Raw genomic sequence first — 20017 nt, forward strand, 5'->3', positions numbered from 1 at the left:
ATAGTATTGTGTCTAGCATATGCCACTCACTGTGTTAAGCACTTTACAATCATTATATTACTTTGGTTGCACAATAATCATTAATTTTCCCTCTATAAATCAGGAAATGGGGCAAATAGAGATAAAATAGCTTGCCATAAACTACAAAGCTGCTGCATTTCTGTAAATGGAACAGAGAACAGAGCCCAGGCTGGCTGGTTTCTCCACCTCATACTGCCATGCCAGGCATTGCTTAGGGGTTGGGGGGGTGATAATTCTTGGTGTCGGGGCTCAGAGAAAGCTCTCCGTGGGCCTGACCCATCCCTTACTTTCACAAGGAAGGGTAGGATCTGGGATGAGAGGAGTTAACAAGAATCCATGATGCTCTTATGAGAGCTAGCAGTCAAAAGAAAAATTCACCCACACCCAGCAAAGTTGAGAATCCAGGAAAAACCTGATCCTATGGCACTGAGTCACTAGCATTGTTGGAGCAGTTGTCTCACCTCTCCATCATTCCCATCCGAGTCATGGCACCAAACTCTGTCAACCATTTACCAAAGCATTGGTCCAGTGAAACAATCAGAATCAGTTTTCCCCTTTAATAAAAACTTGCTCAGTAAACAAACAGAATGGAATTCACCTTAACAAACAGTTTGATCAAGGAACAAACAGAATCAGGTAGTACATGTGCTTATATGAATTTAGTTATTCTCATTGAGCCAGAAAATTATGCATTCATGGGAGTCAGAAAATAATTCCGAACTCCCTGAAGGCTTAGTTTGAGAAGATTTTATAACCATAGAGTAAGACCCCACACAACCCCAACTCAGGACCCCAGTGTCCTTCATTAGCCAAAATTATAGTTCCACAAAATAAATAGGGTGACCCCAGGATGACTGGCTTTCTGCCAACAGTAAACATAGGGTGTTGTAAAATGGGGGGTGTCAAGATAGATTGTGATAGGTTAAACTCAGGGTGGGCCAAAAATATCTCTCTCCTGTTTGGTCAATCCAGATTATAGGCATTTCTCAGGCGAGGGGGGCTCAGTCTGGTTGACAACAGATACAAGGGATCTGTGCTGACATCAGAGGTGCTCTAGACGTCATGCACTCTTGCCCTAATTCATACCCTGAGGCACTTTCCCAGCTCAGCCGCAGGCTCTAGGCCAGAGTCCAGAGAGATGAGGTCCTAGGTAGGTGTTCCTTGGGGTGAGGTGTGGAGCTGATGGCATTTCTCCTGTCCTGGGCCCTGGGCCAAAGCCCAACTCTGGCCTGGCTCAGGAAGCTGGGAAAGCTGACTGGGGGAGGGGGAGGTATCAGAGATATAAACTCTGACTTTCAGGGACCAAAAGAATCCCAGAGCAGGCAGGGAGCACAAGGAGGTATCTTTGTGTCCCCCACTTCAGGAAGGTTGTACAAAGAGTGAGTGTGACAGAGTGTACCCACCTGTACCATAAAGAACATTCACGTTCGGCCATAGTGTGACAACAGCAGCCATCCACTGCCGCTGAAGCCCCAGGAGAGGATGAGGATAAACAGACAGATGCTGAGCTCCAGCTACAGGCTGTGGTGAGGGGGCCAGGCCAACGCCCTAAGGCCCAATCTCCTTTTTTACCTCATCTTTTATATCACTCCCATTCTCTGAAAATACCCCTGACCAACCCTTTGAGGGTCAGGGCCTTTACCAGATCCTGTCTGTCTCCTCTTCATCTTCTTAATCTATTTCAGACCATGACCCTGTGGGTCCAGGGCTTCAGGCAGATCACATTTATCCCTTGGTTCTATGGAGCACAGTTGACCTGCTGTCATCTCCTTACCAATTTTGCACTGGACCTGGGCTGGATCAGGTTCTCTGCTTTCCTACTCCATTGTCTCCATATACCTGAGACCTCTGCCTGTCTACCTTTCCTCTTTTCCTGATTTCCCTATCTTCAGGGGCCAGGGGGAGGCATACACAACGAGTTTGGGATTAGGCTTGGGTGGTGGGGAGGGAGGGCCAGATAGGCGTGTTGGGGTTAAATTTAGTGTGGCTTGGTGCAACTGCTGCTGAAAAGGTCATTAGGGCGAGGGGAGCAATCTGGCCCCACCCAGGGTCCAAGCCCATATTAACCTTGTACACTGGGAGAGGGAAGGGGTGAGAACAGAGAAGCCTGCTGCCCACTTTCCAAGAGGTGAGACCTAGGGGAGGAAAGATGCACTTTCATTGAGCCTTCAAGCAAGGGCAGATTCAAAGCCAGCTTTGGTGCCCTGAGCTGTCTCTGTTAGTTGGCATAGAGAGGGATTTGCGGGGATAGGCAAAGGTAACTCTAGGCAGGGCAGAGTAGTGGTCAGTCTTAGAGCTGAGAACATGCCAAACCCAACTGGGCTCACCTATATGCTATTATTTGGAAGCAGAGCCAAACTTGGTTGGAACTGCCTGAGGCTGGGACAGACCCTAAAGGAAGGGAAAGGGAGGGGTAGGGCTAGATGAGGATAAGGGACTCCTAAGTCCTCCTCCTGCCCACTGTGGGGTCTTCTGACTGTCTCCCTTCCTGCCAAGGATAGGGAACTTGGAGAGAGGACCTAGGAAACCCAGACATTACCCACAAGGTGAGTGTGGGGTAGGGGAAGAGGGCTGGACTGTGATCACACCCCAGGCAAGTGTGGTAACAGTGGGTTGGAAGTTCACAAGAGTTCCTCAGGACTGGGAAGAAAATGCACCCACACATCCTTCTGATCTGTAGCTCCATGGTCAGTGACCTCGGAGGGGGTTCCCCTGCAGACCAGGGGCTACAAGATGGCTACACTATCCATCGTCCTTCAGACGCCTTCCCTCCCCCAGATTAATCCCTCTAGAGAGCAAGGTTTTATCCTGCCTTCTCTTGCCCCAAACTCCTTGGTGCCCAGGAAGCCTGGAGGAGTTAGTCTGGCAGATTAGAGAAAGGAGGTGGGGCACCCCGACAGCCTATCAATAGCTCCTTCCCACCTTCTCCCACCAATCAAGGCCTGAGAGACTGGGGAACTAAGGATAAGAGCAGGGAGCAGCACACCTCAGGTGTCCTCTTGGGGCTGGATCTGAGCCCTCTCTGCCCCAGTCTAGCCCAGTTCCTTTTCTCCCTGATTGCGTACTTAGCCTAAGGCTTGGGATCCAACTCTGCAGAGGCTAAGGAAATCCCTGTTATTTCTCTTCCTGACCACCCCTCTGGTGCTTTCCCCCTGTGCCCATCCTTTCCCTTGGACTTGTTCTCATCCCTTTCTCTGCTCTCTTCTTCCCTGTCCGTGTTCTCCTGAGTCCAAGATCCTGATCCCTTCTCTGTTCCATCAGTCCTCCTTTCCTTGACCCTATGTCCCCTTCCCTAGAATATTTTCTGCTCCTTTCTGTGCCCTTGTCTGAATCTCTGCTCCTGTATCCACCACCCTAGTTCCTTTAGCTGTCTCTGGACCCAAAGCTGTAATTAGCTGAAACCCAGTTCATTTGGGGCAGGAAGTACAGAGGACAGTCCCAGTGAGGATGCAATTGTATGAGTAGAGGCCCACCCGATCCCCAAAACCTCAGTGGTGGTAGTTGTGGAGAGGAAAGAACTTCCTTTCCTCAACCCTGTGGCAGAGACAGAGTCCTCCCCTAAACCCCACCTCTACCTTCCTCCCTCCCCCACGCCTTCCAGGGGCTGAGTTTCCATCCCTCACCACCTTTCTTTTCCCTTCCCAATGTCTCACTTCTCTTTCCTTCCCTCCCCCTTCTCTTTCCCCACTCCTAACCCTCCTTTCCAACATGTCCTGCTCTTCCTTCGTTCCTGACCTATTCCCTCTTTCTTCACCTCACTTGCCTCCCTCTCTACCCGCTCCCTCCCTGTCTGCTCTCCCTTCTTGGACCCTAAACCCCATTTTTCCTCCTTTCCCTCTGATTTTCTCCTTCTGCAATATCCTTATGTGGTGCCCTTCTCCTGTATCCCTTCCTTCTCTTCTTCTCCCTTCTGCTCCCCTTTCCTGCTCTCCCTCCTTCAGCCCTCTTTCTCTGCCCCTCCCTCCCTCTCCCTTGGACCCTCACAGAGCTCAGCTGCCTTACCCTGTCCTGAGGGGGGGCTGTATGGGAGGCTAGGATGGTGTGGGGAACTCTGAGTAGGCTTCATACATTCCCCCCATGTAGGACCATGGCAAACAAGAACATCAAGGAGCAAGTAGTGAATGGGATTCGGGACAAGGTGCTGACCTTGGACACCATGAACCAATCCGTGAAAAACATGGAGTATGCTGTGCTAGGGCCCATTTTGCTTCGGGCTATGGAGTTGGAGAAAGAGCTTCAGCAGGTACTATCTTGGCTTCCTCTGACCCTTCCCACCTTCCCAGACACTTGCTCAGTCCAAACCTGTAATCTCTGCCTGGGGTAAGCACTAACTCTCCCAGTGACCTTACTACCTTCCTTCCTTCCTTCCACCTCAGAACAGCTGTAGGGCTGGATGGGAGAGGCTGAATGAGGAAGGAATTCATCCTGTGCTCTCCCACCCTTTGCCAGGGTCCCTAAAGCTTTTCTAGGCAGAATGAATCAGGCACTGGGAGAGGCCAGCCCCCTTCTCCAAGGTTATTTGGTTCTGGGAGACCAGACAGTTGGGAAAGGAGAAGAGAGACGGCTCTCATCTTCTCTCTCTCCAGGGTGTGAAGAAGCCCTTCACAGAGATTATCAGGGCCAACATAGGAGATGCCCATGCTATGGGTCAGAAGCCTATCACTTTTATGTGCCAGGTGAGAGACCTTGGCCCAACCCTCCAGTCCGGTTCAGTACCTGTCTCTTCTCTCCCTGGGGGAACTCAGCTTTGTGGCCCTAACGTTGCACCCTTCCCTTCTCTCACGCAACTCTCAGGTCTTGGCCCTCTGCCAGTATCCAGATCTCCTGAATAGTCCAGCCTTCCCAGAAGATGCCAAGAAACGTGCAAAAAGGATCTTGCAGGCCTGTGAGGGCCACAGCACAGGTGAGTCCTTTCCCTGCCTGTTCCCACACTTCCTCTCTTGCCCCCTCAAGCAGCTTGTCACTGAATTTGTAGCAGAGGAATGTGGTTTTGAACCTTAACTGTGCTGGTTCCTACCTGTGTGACCTGGGGCCTGAGTTTCCTTAGCTGTAAAAGGAGAGGGTTGGATGGGATGGCATCTGAGGCCCCTTGCAGCTTTGAATTTAAGTCACTGATTCTGAAGGGGAGACATGGTCCCCCCCAAGGACTGTATAATCTAAAGGGGAATGTGGCCTTGTCCACAGTTCCCATGCCCTTCTTTCTGACCCATGCCCATCTTAATCCTCCATCCCCACCCGGACTTAGGGTCTTACAGTGCCAGCACTGGCATCCAGATGATCCGAGAAGATGTGGCAGGATACATTGAGCATCGGGATGGGGGCATTGCTTCTGACCCTGAGAACATCTTTCTGTCCACAGGGGCCACCAGTGCCATCATGGTACACTTACGTCTTTCATTGTTTCTTCTCTCCCCCCCAATTGATTTCCTTGGACCCCTCCCCAACCCACACCCTGCTCAGCCCTTCCCCTAGCAGCACAGAGACCCTCATTTTACCCAGGCCTGGCACGGCTTATGTCAAGTTGGCATAGAAAGGGGAGGGAGAAGGGTGGATATAGCTTCCTGATCAGGGCCAATGGACCCACAGCCTCAGAAATTCACTGAAGTCAAGAGGGACGAGGTAAAGGGTATTGCCAAGAGGGAACCCCTGACCCCTGACTCAGTTTTTATCTCCTCCAGGCTGTGCTGAATTTGTTGGTGTCAGGCAAAGGGAAGAATAGGACAGGGGTCATGATTCCTATTCCCCAGTACCCATTATATTCAGCCAGCCTGGCTCAATTCGATGCTGTCCAGATCAACTACTACTTGGATGAGGAGCATCACTGGGCACTAGATGTGGCTGAGTTGCAAGAGGCACTAGACCAGGCCAAAACTCACTGCCAGCCTCGGGTCCTGTGTGTCATCAATCCTGGTAACCCCACAGGTAGATTTCCCTTACCCTTGCCTAATCCAAGCCCCTGCCAGTCTGGCCCGATTGTCTTTCCTTTCATCAGGCTCAGGTTCCCTTGGGTATCACCTTCTCCAAGTCCTCGGTTGAGAATCTGCCTATGTATCTCATCCCATGCCCCACCCTAGCCTTAACACCAGGACAACCTGCAATCCACCTCTATCACCCACCTGCTCCTTTGTGACCTCCTATGATCTCTTCCTGTCCCATTTTTTAATCCCTAATCTAAAACCCAGGGCAGGTCCTGAGCCATGAGAACATCGAAGCTGTCATCCGATTTGCCTGTGAGGAGCATCTCTTCCTGATGGCTGATGAGGTGTCTAGGCAGGGGCCTTGGGAGTGGTTGGTTAGGGCTGGGTGAGGGGAGGCCTTGGGGATGTCTTTGAGTGTGACTGTAACTTCCCTTCTATCTGGACTCTCAGGTTTACCAAGAGAATATATATGCTGAGGGATCCCAGTTCCACTCATTCAAGAAGGTGCTGATGGAGATGGGCCCACCCTATGCCCAGCAGCTAGAGCTTGCTTCCTTCCATTCCTGCTCCAAGGGCTACATGGGCAAGTAAGACACGGCAACTATTCCTCTTTCTCGGCCAGGGAAAAATAGGGATGCTCCCTATCCCTCCAAGTCAGAGAGATATGGGAATCCCCCTCCCCAAATAATAAGAAAACAGCATTGCCAGATAATAAGCCCCAACCATCCCTGTGCACTGCTCAGACATGGCTAGACCCTACTGGGAGCTCTCCCCCAATTCCTTAGTTCTTCTGATCCTCTGATATTTTCCCAGGTGTGGGTTCCGTGGGGGCTACACAGAAGTCGTGAATATGGACCCTGCAGTAAAGCAGCAGATGTTAAAGTTACTGTCAGTTTGGGTGTGCCCACCAGTACCAGGACAAATTGTCATGGACATAGTGATGAATCCCCCTCAACCTGGGGAGCCCTCTTATGAGCAGTTCCAACAGGTGAGTAGGACCAGGGTCAAGGGAGATGATAGGATGGGATGGGGCACCCTCCAGACTGGGGAACCTTCCTCTCAGTAACAGATCCAGGGGTATGTGGAGCCAGGAATCACAGGCAAGGTTTTAGATTTAGAGCTGGAAGTGATCTTTGACATCATCTCGTCCAACCCCTTCATTTTGGAGGGGAGGAAACTGGAGCCTGGAAAAGGGCATGCACTTGCCTGAAGACACATACGTAAAAAATGGAAGAGCCGGGACTTGATCCAGGTTGTTCTTACTCCAAATCCAATCCAGCAAAAGCAGAGAGCCCTAGGCATTCTGGGTGCCAGGGAATGTTGGACCTGGTTTGGATCCACCATGAGCTTTGTCCTCATAGAGCTCACAGTCTGATGGGGAATAGGGGATAATATTACACAGGCACATAAGAGAAAAGCAAACAAGGTGCTTTGTGACACTATAGTATGGAGGTTGTAACCAAGCCAGGGCACCTGGCTGGAGGTGGTGCCCTAGGACTTGGACTTTAAAGGATGAGTAGAAATAAAACCAATGGCATGGCTGCCAAGAACACAGTGAGACCCCTATACCACAGTGAAGCATCTGAGGAGAAATTTTCCAGAAGTACTTTGCAAATATTGAGGAAAGAATTCAGCATAGAAAGAGTACAAGAGAGGGTGTCCCAGGCACAAGGAAGAGTATGGATGAAGGCATGGATTCCAGAGAGCACAGTCCATTCGCACAGTGCAAAGAGTAATCCAGTACATGCCTATGGCACACAGCACAAGGAAAAGAGTAAGTCATGGTGGGAAAGTTGGTGTGCCAGGTCATGGAGAAAGGAGATGAGAAGAGCCTCTAGGGAAGGCAGATGGCAATGAGGGCACATACTTGCCTGATAGTGAGTGTAGTGAGGAAGACATGGATGAGAGAGATGTTGAGGAGATGAAACCAAAATGATCTGGTAACAGGAACCTAGAGTCAAGGGAGGAGAAGGGCCAGATAAGAGGATCCCAGTCACAGAAGTGTAGTACCTGGGGGAGATGGCGAAGTCAGAAAGAGGAGGCAGTTTGGTTGGGAGGAAACACTGGTAGACATGCTGGATTTGAGGTGGCAGTGATACCCCCAAGGGCGGGTGTCTGCTCAGTTCTTGGGGATATGATTCTATGACATCCTCAGAGGAGAGACACAGGCTTGGGAGTCATCTGCAAAGGTGGGATGTCAGAAAATCAGCAGGTATCACACACATGCTTCACAGGTACAAAGAATGAAACAATCCCTACTGGCAAGGAGTTTACATTAGAGTAGGAGAGACAAAAGGCTGAATGGAATTGTTAAAAGAGAAAGTGTAAATAGAAGTGAAAAGAGGCCAGGAGCAGACCCACACTGAGGCCAGAAGAATGTTAAGGAGCCAGTGGAGACAGAAGGAATGGACAGTGTCAATGGGGAGCAGAACCGATATGTGATTGGTCAGTGGCAGGGTAGGGTAGAGCAGGGTAGAGACAAGAGAGTCAGTAATCAAATAGAAGTTTAATTAATGACAGAGTGAGGAAAGACGTTTGCAAACTGAAGTCCTCCTGAGGAGAGCTGGTGGAGGTCTTCCTGAAAACCACAAAAAGGCCAGGCCTAACAATCATTCTTAAGTCTTCAATAAACAGTTCTCATGGCAGTCCCACATGTGCAGGCATCTTTGGGACAATACAGGCTTTCTTGGGTCCTGTGGGAACAGTGTCTAAGATAATTGTCTCAAGTCATAAAGGTCAGTTGTTGAGCCTTGTGATTGTTCAGTGGGGTACAGAACCAGAGTTAGCATGGCAGGAGCAGGAGTGAAGCACCTGGTTCATTTCACTTAGCAGTTACAAGAAACAGGGATGGTTAGCATGTCAGGAGATATAGATGATCACTTCCTGCTTTAGCATGTCAGCTGCTTCTGACTCTCAGGTCCTTGGGAAATAGGGAATCCCCCAGAGAATACGTGGCGCTGTTAAAAACAAGACATTTTGCCAGAAGATGAGATCATTCAGAGGTTGAGTGCAAAGGATTATTGTTATGTCAAACTCAGAACACAACTTGGTTGCTGGGCATTAGCTCTGGGAAACAGGATATCTCCTAATATCTTTGTATAAGACAAGAATGTCAGCTGGGTCAGGATGAGATGTTGCCTGGGGGGTTAGTTCCCTGAGGGGACCTATTGGGGAAGTATGTCCCAAGAGTCACAACTACTTATTGTTTGCTTGCAAGCAGAAAGGGATAGGAGCCAAGAATGTAAGGAGAGAAAATGCCAACACACCCTTGAGTCTGGGTCTTAGAGGTTGGGCACATAACAAAAAGGCAGAGGAAAAAAAAACTAAGACAATATACTCAGCCCTCATCAGGAATCTTGGGACAGATATATGTCTACTCAGGAGCAGAAGCTTTCTTCATGAATCCTCTCCCACAAGTTTGGTAGCCGTGGGAGTAGCCCAAAGTATCTGGTAGGGGTCTTTAGAGAAAAATCCTTGCATCAATTTTGAATCTGAGTTCATGGTCAGCATAACGTAGAGCCTTGGTTGAGTCTCTAAACAACACATAAAGATGATCCCATTTCCCAGGCACCCAGTACTAGATTCAAAAAATGCAATAGAATTTTTCTAACAATTCCCATAATTGCATAATTACATTCAGTCAGGTACAGATCAAACTACTTAGAGGTATCACAATGGACTCATTCTGAGAAGGGAGATTTACCTGTAACCAAGGTAACCAAGAAAATTTAAACATAAACATTGTTTTTAAAAAGACCAAAGAAATATATGATGGTTATCACCAATATTAACTAAGATCAAGTCTCCTTGTATCCTAGTAACCCATTCTTAATATCCATTTAACCAGGACATTTTGAGACCCAGATGTCTCATGTAGTCATCTGGTCTATAGATTTCTTTTCTTGGACAATATACTCATTCTTAGGACAGCTCTAAAAGAAGCTTTTTGGCGAGGTGTGCTTTTCTGGCTCCAAATCTAGAGGTTCCCAGATAATTCTGACTTAGAATAGTTACTTAAATCTGGCTCTCTAATTTTAAAACTTCAGAGAATTTCAGTTTACATACCAATTGTAGTTTCTATCCTTACTTAAATTCTGTACCTGATATAAAAATTCTTTTTCAAAAATCTATGAACTACTTTTCTATTTCTTAGCCAGCACTAGATACCTTTGATAATTACTGCCTTATGATATAATTTAAGATCTGATATTGCTAACCCTGCTTCCTTTATGTTTTTATTAGTTTCTTTTCTACTCTTGACTTTTTGTTCTTTTTTATTATACTGGCCCTGCCTATCTATGAAAAATTTTTACTTTTTCAATTATTTAAATCTCTTAAGTTTCTGGGTTTGTTTTGGCAAATGCATTTGGCAAATACTAGATAGTATTTTATACTGTATAGAGTTATTTTAAATGATATATCTCTTACTATTTCCTCTTGCAGGGTTTTGTTCTAAAATTGTTAATTGATCCAACCAACTTTTTCGTTGAGTCTTTGGGATTTTCCAAAAATATCATTATATCATTTGCAAAAAAGAGATAGTTTTATTACCTCATTCTGTATTCCATTTCTTTTTCTTCTCTTATTGCTAAGATTTCCAATACAATGTTGAATGATATTGGTGACAGTAGGTATCCTTCACACCTCAGGGCTTCTAAGTTATCCTCGTGACAAATAATTCTTGCTGGTGGTTTTAGATAAACATTTTCTATCAATTTAAGGGAAAAAATATTTTTACTTATATTTTCAAATGTTTTTAATAGAAGTGAGTGTTGTACTTTATCAAAACTTTTCTGCATCTATTGATAGAATCACATGATTATTTTATTATTGATACAATCAAATATGTTAATAGTTTTCCTTATGTTAAAGCATCTCTGCATTCCTGGTATAAATCCCACTTTGTTATAATGTATAATCTTTGTAATATATTCTAATCTTTTAGCTGGGAAATTATTTAGGATTTTTGAATCCATATTCATTAATGAAGTTGGTCGATAATTTTCTTTCTTTGTTTTTACTTTTCCTGGTTTTAGGTATCAGTATCATATTTGTTTCACAAAAGGAGTTTGGTAGGATGCCTTCTTTGTCTATTATTCCAAATTATTTATTTAATATTGGAATTAGTTGATCTTTAAATGTTTGATAGAGCTGACTCGTACCTAGTGTTTTTCCTTAGGAAGCTCATTTATCACCTGTTTTTCTGCCTTTTAAAATTATCAAATAGACACTTTAAAAATGGAAAAATAATTTCAATTTCTTTACCATTATCAATACAATTCATGTGTAAAATCCTCATTCCAATTTTGAGAACTTACTACTAAAACATACTCAAAGACGGAATTTCCATGACAGATAAATTTTGGAAGTTAATCATGCATCTGTCTATAGTTCTTAGAGAAAACAGTCTAATCCTATCACTTTCCTCAAAATTTACTATTCCATTTAATTAGAAAACTTTCACATTACATCTTTGTCTTATTACTTTGTTTAATAATTTCCCCCTGGTAAGGGTATCATCCTATCATCCCTATATTATAATGTGATCACAAATATAGGTTAAAATTCTAAGATGTTCATACTTGCACCCTATTATAGTAATTCAGCAATGTTCTAGCATCTGTATTATTTAATATATTTAGTACTGTACTCACAAAAGTTGTTGATTATAGAAATTTGCTATAAAAGGAAAAAGTACACAGTTATAACAATGCTATGTATCATGGCAGAGGAGAAAAATTTCCTTAGCGTCATTTGATTTCAGGCATGAGTCATATCTAAGAGCCAATCATATAGACACAGTGTATCAAATGCAAGGCTCAGGATTAACCAGGTAGGAATTTTCCTTTTCAGTAAGGAAATAGCACAATGGGTCAGTTGCATCCTACCTAGTCTGTGCCTAAGTCATCGCCCAAAATTTTGCTTAGCACGGACATCCCTCTTTAGCAGTTCCCAGACTGCAGCACAGGCCATTTTCTACTAGTGGCTTCATGACAATTCAGACAACTACCTGTAATTAAATCTCAAAACAATAGTAAGTTACAGTCCCAGGAACTTTTACTTTAAAAAGCAAAATTTCACTAACTACAACTTAGGGCTTGAATATCTTTCCTGATGTTTTTCTAATACTTAACATTTCATTTATCCTTCACTTATAAATAAAAACTACCCATATTCTGGAGCTTCAGACGTACAGCAAATACCTAATAATTGACTCATCATTAATACGTGGAAGCTACATCTGTAAACCACCACATGCACTTACACAGTAGCCAAGAATTTTCAAATGAAAATTCACTATTATGTTATTATAGTATTATAGTAAGCATTATTATCTTTTTTATAACAAAATATACCTCATTAAATATTTCACAGTTTTCAAATATCTATTTTTTAATCACATCCTTTTAAAAGCCCAGTTCATGGGTATCAGCATCAAGATTAAAAAGTTGTTTTGTCTAATAGCATTTCTGTTACAATGGTCTCTGAGATTTCACAATATAAGAGGCTTTAGAAATACAGTAATAACATAAACAAGATAGTGTATTTAAAACATAAAACAAAAGGTCAGATGACATCAATTCAGTTAACTGCATTTCTAAATCATCACATATAAAATCATTAATTTTATTACCTTTGACATTTTAAAACCAATTTAGAATTATCAGGTATGGAACAATTACATTAACTAAAGAAATAATAATGTAATGCCTAGTATATGCCAGTCATTGTGTTAAGCACTTCACAATCATTATAATATTTGGATCTCACAGCAACCATGGGCAGTGGGTACCATTATTATCTTTTTCATTAGGGATCAGGAAACTGGGGCAAGATAACTTGCCCAAGATTACACAGCTAATAAGTTTCTGCAACTGGAAAGAAAAAGGAACTCCAAGGGCAAAGTCTGGCTGCCCTACCCCCCCAACCTTGTACTGCCATACCAGGTGCTGCAGGGGGTGTCAGGACCTTCCCAGGAAGCAGATGAGCAGAGCCTACCAAGGGCTTTTTGGGGTGAGGCAGAATTCCAGGGGTTTGGGTGATGGTGCCAGGAACTCCCCATTGGTGGTAGTTCCTGTTGGCAGGGCAAGGAAAGTTGGTGCTGGCCATGGGGCCTGAACACCCGGATGGCTGCAGTTTTGGGGCCAGATGCTGCTGGGACTGGGTCCACTTGCAGTTGTGGGGGCAGGGTGGGCAGGAGTACTGCACTTGGGTGATGGCCCCAGGCTTGCCTAGAGGGGTGGACTGCAGGTTGCCCAAGGGCATAGGGCCATTGGGGCCACTCCCAATAGGGGGCATTGCAGCTGCTGCTCCCCCTCTACCAGGTGGGCATGGCTGGAGGGGCAAGTTTCTCTACATTTTTCTAGCAACGTTTTCCCCAGTATCTGTATTTGGGAATCTGAGATGAGAGGGGTTAAGAGGGAGAGACAGGGTCTCTGCCCTGGAGGATTTTCAGATGAGACATGGACTGTAATGGTCTTGTTAGTAATCCCCACAACTGAAATATACCCAAGACCCTGGGGAACAGAAGTAGGGGAAGGCAGAGGGGTTTAAAATTCAGAGTGTGGCACCAGTGTCAACAAGGGCAGATACCACTTACCCCTAAATAAGCAAGGAGACATCTCCAACAGGAGTTACGGGCATTACAGGCATAGTATGACTATCTCCCTCCTCCTGCCACTCCTCCTCTTTTAAAAATTTTTAGTCAATTTATTAATTTTTAGTTTTCAACATTGACTTCCATAAGTTTTAAATTTTGTCCCCCTCCATCCCCCTTCTCTTCTCCCCTCCTCTTGTCATCCCTCCCAGAGCTGCATTGTGCTGAGTGATCAGGTTTGTGGGGAGGATCCCTCAGTACTTTTTGAGGTGCTTTCCCCCTTTTGTCAGCATCTACCCCAGTCTTCATTCTGTGTTCTGTAGCTTACATCTCTTGATAATTAAATTACTTTCCTTTCCTAATGATGCAGAGGGGATATGGGGAAAGACAGGCTATTGCAATTGCAAAGTAGCTGCAAGGAAAAATTTCTTTTTGGCATCTCTAAGTTCTTCCTTTTTAATTTCATCCTCTTCCACCAGAGTGACTGCCAGTCATGCTGTAGTCTTGAGGAGAAACCCAATGTCAGAAAGTTGCCGATCATCTTAATTTATTTAGAGACTTGTGGGTGAAGGTTATTAGCAAAATAAAATAAAAACTGAAATGTCAACAAAGAGTTAACAAAAGATTTCTATAACATGCAAACCATTTACTTATTTTTTTCTTTCTTCACTTGAATTACTTCTAAACTAGCTGCCTACCTTCATTTCTCTAAAACAGTGAAGTTACTAATCTTGTTTACTTTTAAAAACTTTTGTAAAATTTAATCCTCATTTTTCCTTAGAACAAATTCTACCCCAAAACTTAGTATGTCAGAAGGAAGTGAGTTCCTGGAATTTCCCCAAAGTCTCAGGAGTTCTCGAATGTAATCTTCAAATGATTAATCTTCAAATTTTCAAAATCTGTTAAGATGTTTTTCGTGGTTCTACAGCTTTGATTATCTGACTTTTTCCCTGTAATTCCAACATAGCCAAACCTGAAATAACAGTGGAAAAAAAGTATTTTACAGGTTTTTCCTCTTTTCTTAGAACCTAATCTCCTGCAGAAAGCCTAAAGTGGGGGTTAGTCCTGCTTATTGGGGAAACTGCTTCAAACATGAAAGTTCATTAATCTTTCCCAGTGTTCTAAACACTCAGACTACTGCCCTTACAAGTTTTTCTGATTAGCTGCATTTTAAGTCTTTGAAGGTAATAGAATTGAGCTCACAAAACAAACATGACAGACATTTTATATATCACAAAGACACAGTCAAAAAGATAAGACAGATACAAACATCAGTCTATCTCACAACACAAGCATGACAAAGCATGCAATTAAAATGCTAATTTCAACTATTTCTGAGGTACACAGTTCAAGAGAGACTTACACAGTTTGCAAATTTAGCAGGGGTGTGAGGTAAAGGAGCAGGAAGCACAAAGAGAGGACAATTAACAAGAGGTGTGCTGAAAGGATACTCTTACAGATTGATCTGGGATAAACCTGGTCAAGGGAAGGGCCCTGAAGTTTTCCTCACAAAGATTAGTGAATTCAACCAAAGAGTGAGCCTGAAGGATTGGAGCAAGAACAAGGGCAGCTGACTCATCAGACAAGGGAGGGTCTGATTCTGGAGAAATAAAACTCCAAGGGTGCCCAATCTGTTTCCACTAGTACCAAAAGGTCCAATGACCCTGTTCTGAATTCAATCTCACTTCTGACACCAATTTAAATATCAACCAGACTAATACCCATCTCTAACCTGTAGGAGGCCAAATGTGAACAAAGCAGGCTAGAGAATCATGAATGAAACAGAAGTTTAATTAATTTCAGAGTGAGGAAAAGAGGTTTGCAAACTGAAGTCTTGAGGAGGGTTTGTGACTTGTGGCAAAGGTAGAAATTTTATTCTTGAAAACCATAAAAAGCAGGGCCTAACAATCATTCTTAAGTCTTGAATGAACAGTTCCCATGGCAGGCCCACATGTGCAGGCATCTTTGGGACAATACAGGCTTTCTTGGGTCCTGTGGGAACATTGTCTTAAGTCATAAAGGTCGGTTGTTGAGCTTTGTGATTGTTCAGTGGGGTATAGAACCAGAGTTAGCATGGCAGGAACAGGGGTGCAGCACCTTGTTCATTTCACTTAGCAGTTACAGGAAACAGGGATTGTGAGTATGTCAGGAGATGCTGATTGATTACTTTCTGTTGCAGCATGTCAGCTACTTCTGACTCTCAGTTCCCTGAGAAATAGGGAATCCTTCAGAGAATACCTGGTGCTGGTCAAAACAAGGCATTTTGGCAGAGGGTGAGATCATCTAGAGGTTGAGTGCAATGGATTGTTGTTATGCCAAACTCAGAGCACAGGTTGGTTGTTGGGCCTTAGCTCTGGAAAACAGGATGTCTCCTAATATGTTCACAACAGAGAGGTAGAAAAACCTAGGGACAATGTATGTTGCTTCAACTTCAGGAGGAGGAGGAAAAACGTAGTCCATCACTCACAGTGTCTAAAACTGAAGAGATGATGAGGATGGAGAAATCTCTATTGGATATGACAATTAGTTCATTGAAGACCTCTGAGAATTTCAACAGAGTATTGTTGGGATCTAGTCAGCTGTCCATTTCATGAAACTCTTTCCTCCCGTGAAGTTGTGGGGTAAGGGTGGCCAGCATACTGCCCAAGCCCTGACTCTTTTTTCAACCCCAGGAGAAGAAGGGTGTATTGGGAGACCTGGCAGAGAAAGCCTGGCTCACAGAGAAGATTTTAAACAAGCAGCCAGGCATCCATTGTAACCCAGTGCAAGGGGCTATGTTCTCTTTCCCCCGCATCGAGCTGCCCCCCAAAGCATTGCAGCGGGCAAAGGTGAGGCAATTCTCCCTTGGGGTGGGGAGTGGGGATGGGCTATTAGAGGCTGGGGTGAGCTGGACTTAAGGGGCTTGATCCCTGATCCTTCTCTGTGTGTGTGTGTGTGTGTGTGTGTGTGTGTGTGTGTGTGTGTGTGTGTCCATGTCTCCTCCCTGTTGCTGACCAGGAGCTGGGCCAGGCTGCTGACATGTTCTTCTGCATAAAACTCCTGGAGGAAACTGGTATCTGCGTGGTACCTGGCAGTGGCTTTGGACAGAAGGATGGCACCTATCACTTCAGGTAGAGGGTGGGAGGTTCCCTTGAGAGGTTCAGGCCACTGACTGAAGGGCCCCTTCCAGAGCACTGAGGGGAGATGCTAACCACTGACTTTTCCTCTGTTTCCCTTCTACCCCCAGGATGACCATTCTTCCCTCTTTGGAGAAGCTGGAGATCCTTTTAGAGAAAATGAGCCAATTTTATGCCAAGTTTACTCAGGAATATTCCTAATGGACAGAGACTGAAGGGAAAAGAGGGGAGGAGAGTTACTGGTTGTCCATTATCTAGCCCTTCTCTGTAAATAAGTCTTGGGATCCCTACATGTATATGTTTCCTTCTTTTCCTTGTGACTCCTTCTCCCTTCCCTGGGGGCTGTTGGGTAGAAATACAAAGGTGGTGGGTGGGCAGTGCCCAGCACAGACTTGGATGTGGGTGCCTTCTGTGGATTCCAAATGAGAGCCATAGTCATCCCTGGGAGGTACCAGGGTTGAGAGACTGAGCCCCTGGGTCCCTCTTTCAGAGCATCCTAATAAAGATATTGAAAATGTTCTGGTGCTCTTAATCCTTAGGAGGAACAATAAAGGGATTTGTGATTTTGCAACTCCTGAGGACCATGTATGTGTCTGGGCTTGGGGCACATGACTAATGTGGCACAGTCATAGAGAGTAAATCCAGGAGCCTGACCTCCTCTCCCCTACATCTTCCTTCACTCAGCCTGAGAGTTGTTAGTCCTCTCCCCCCACCCCCAGCTCCTTAAAGGCTGGCTCTCTCTGAGGCTTCCACTGTTCCCACCAACTATTTCTAGCTCAGTACCCTTCTTCTTGGCTTCTATAAGACTTATTGGTACAGCTTCGGGGATCCTCTCCCCCTAGACTCCTTGTGTTCCTACCACTGTATATCTAGAGTCTCCATTGGACAGACACAGGGACAGTCTCCCACTATCCTTCAGGGTGAGGGATAAGCTAGTTTCAAAATCTAATTCAACAAACAGTTATAAATAGTCTCCTATGGGGGAGAACATAGTAATTAACCCTCAGGAGGCAAAGGGTATATGAAACACTCCCCCCTGCCCTCCACAGAATGTAGTAGAAAAATGCAGACATTTGTCTCCTAAGAAACAAAGGCATAATAGGGCAATCTCAAGGACTAGCTGGAAAAGAGAATGTCAGGTAGAAGTGACAAGCAAGTGATAGTGTGAGTCATGGGAAGGAGGGATAGTGGTTTTGGCTAACCTGGGCTCCCATCCTGGCTCTAACACTTAGTACCTGTGGGAACTCTGACTTCTCTGGACCTCAGCTCATTCACCTATAAAATGAGGGAATGGTACTAGATCATCTAAGATTACTTCAGGTACCACCTCCTGTAATCCTGAGTCAATTGTCCCTGCATCTGCTCCTCCTGGGGCACCTTTGGTTTCAGGCCTTTCACTTTTCACTGCTTTTGGAGCCTTCTTTCATCACTGAACCACACCCTGAGACCTCTAAGTGTCTTCCACACCACAACTCCTGGAGGAGACTGGTATTTATATGGTGCCTGGCAATGGCTTTTCCCAGGAGGATGACACCTACCACTTCAGGTGAAGGGTAGGAGATTCCCACACCCACCCACCTCCAACCTACTTGGTGTCCTGGGTTCTGATCAGCTACAGCAATACTGAATGCCCTCTCCTTCTGAATCTATAGTATAGCTTTTCTTCAATCTTCTTCTAGCTCTTCTTCTTGAGTTATTTAGCTCCCTACCCACCCCAGAGCACAAAGTATGTCTTCTGGAGTTTCTTGAAAAGTATCTAAAATCAAACACAATTCACTAGAGAATGGTCACTAGGTTCCTGGAGAAAAAGAAAATGTCCCCATCCCAGACTTGGGGACTTTGAAAGTTCAATAATTTCTAGGCTTTAATGAACTCATTTTGATTCCTTCCCTGCTTGAAGGGTCATTCTTTCTTGGCCCTGTGGTGTCTTCCCCTGTCTCCAATCATAAAATGCCCCCTGCCAATTTGAGATTTGTTCATCTACATTGTCTCAGGTGAGCTCACTGATCTAGAACAGGGGTGGGGAACACACATTCTTAGGGTCATATGTGGTCTTCTAGGTCCTTAAGTGAGTCCTTTAGACTAAATTCAGATTTTACAGAAGAAATCCTTTTATTTTTATTAATATATTTTGTTTGTCTTTTATACATTTATTTTATTTTATTACAGCTAAATATTAACATGACCTTCCAACATGAAAAGGTTCCCCATCCCTGGTCCAGGCTATAGTCTTTGGCTCTACAGCCAAGGATTTTGCTTCTCTACTAAGTGTAGCGGGGACCTTCTGAGCCAGACTCCTCCTCCCATGCCCTTTTACCTGAAATCTAGGCAAGAATAAGGAAATATGGGAGGCAGAATCAAGATGGTAAAAGTAAAGACAGGGGACTCACCTGAGCTCTCCCTCAAGCACCTCCAAACACCTTTAAATAATGATTCTAAACAAACTGTAGAGTGGCAGAACCCACAGAAAAGATGGAGTGAATCAATTTTTCAGTTGAAGATAACTTAGGTTGCAAGAAAGGTCTGTTGCACCAGTGTGAGAAAAGAACACACTCCAATGTGGAACAAATCAAAGCAGACCAGGCCTCAGCAAACCAGGAGCAGGAGTCAAGACAACTGAATCAGTGGCAGCAGGAGTGATTTCCAGATCTCTCAGCCCACAGACACCAAAGACAACTTAAAACGTCAGTAAAAAGGGTCTATCACATCTGGGTGAGAGTGGAGCACAGTCCAGTGCAGACCATACCAGAATCGTCCCAGTTCCAGCAAACCAGAAGCAGGCATTGGGAACCACTGAATTAGCAGAAGCAGCAGCTGCTTCTGGAGCTCTTAGCACACAGATGGTGAAGGGCTTGCACAACTGGTCAGAAGAAGATTACAGGGGTCTTTTTGCTAGCATTGAGCCAGTACTCTGCTGCTTTGACCACACTCTGATCTGGGTCATAGTCCTGGGTGGCAGTCCCAGAGTGAAGAGGAGCACTGTCATAGCAGAGCTTGTGACCACAATGAATCAGGGACCTTCTTCATAGTTGCAGGGCAGAAAAGAGTGCTTGTGGTCACTCACAGATTAGAGCACAGGCTAGAAGTGTAGGAAACACTAGATCATACCACCTTGGAAGAACTAAAAACTTACAGGTCCCTAGAAGTATCTCTGAAAATAATTGCACAAAACCTCTGAAGTTTAGGACAGTGTACCATCCACCCTGGAAGCAGAGCCCCTCTTTAACAAACAGTTAAAAACCAACTAATAGGCTGGGGAAATGAGCAAAGAACAGAAAAAATTCTGATGACAGAAAGTTACCATGATAACAAAGAAAATCAAAACACAAAACACAGAAGAAGATAAAGAAGTCAAAACTCTTATA

At 44.8% G+C, this 20017-nt stretch overlaps 1 protein-coding gene and 1 long non-coding RNA gene across 5 annotated transcripts; both read left to right on the top strand.

Moving 5' to 3' along the window:
- The first annotated feature begins 1369 nt into the window (after window positions 1–1369).
- On the top strand, window positions 1370–17223 carry LOC140500298 (alanine aminotransferase 1-like). 4 transcript variants are annotated; one of them, XM_072602744.1, is made up of 13 exons: window positions 2089–2149; window positions 2518–2567; window positions 4105–4264; window positions 4608–4697; window positions 4816–4924; window positions 5267–5400; window positions 5700–5943; window positions 6204–6283; window positions 6390–6526; window positions 6753–6927; window positions 16209–16364; window positions 16534–16646; window positions 16763–17223. In XM_072602744.1, the coding sequence occupies exons 3-13, from the start codon at window positions 4109–4111 to the stop codon at window positions 16851–16853; spliced, it is 1485 nt and encodes a 494-aa protein (XP_072458845.1). In that variant the 5' UTR covers window positions 2089–2149; window positions 2518–2567; window positions 4105–4108; the 3' UTR covers window positions 16854–17223. The 4 variants fall into 4 exon arrangements, with proteins under 4 accessions (XP_072458848.1, XP_072458844.1, XP_072458847.1 ...); XM_072602743.1 differs by lacking the exons at window positions 2089–2149; window positions 2518–2567 and adding an exon at window positions 1371–1547; XM_072602746.1 differs by lacking the exon at window positions 2518–2567 and having other exon boundaries at window positions 2080–2149.
- LOC140500299 (uncharacterized) lies at window positions 6934–14534 on the top strand. The gene is made up of 2 exons (XR_011965689.1): window positions 6934–12953; window positions 14016–14534. It is a non-coding gene; the product is annotated as an uncharacterized lncRNA (long non-coding RNA).
- Window positions 17224–20017: the final 2794 nt, after the last annotated feature.

Source organism: Notamacropus eugenii, chromosome 4 (assembly GCF_028372415.1).
Source record: "Notamacropus eugenii isolate mMacEug1 chromosome 4, mMacEug1.pri_v2, whole genome shotgun sequence".
NCBI lineage: Eukaryota > Metazoa > Chordata > Mammalia > Diprotodontia > Macropodidae > Notamacropus > Notamacropus eugenii.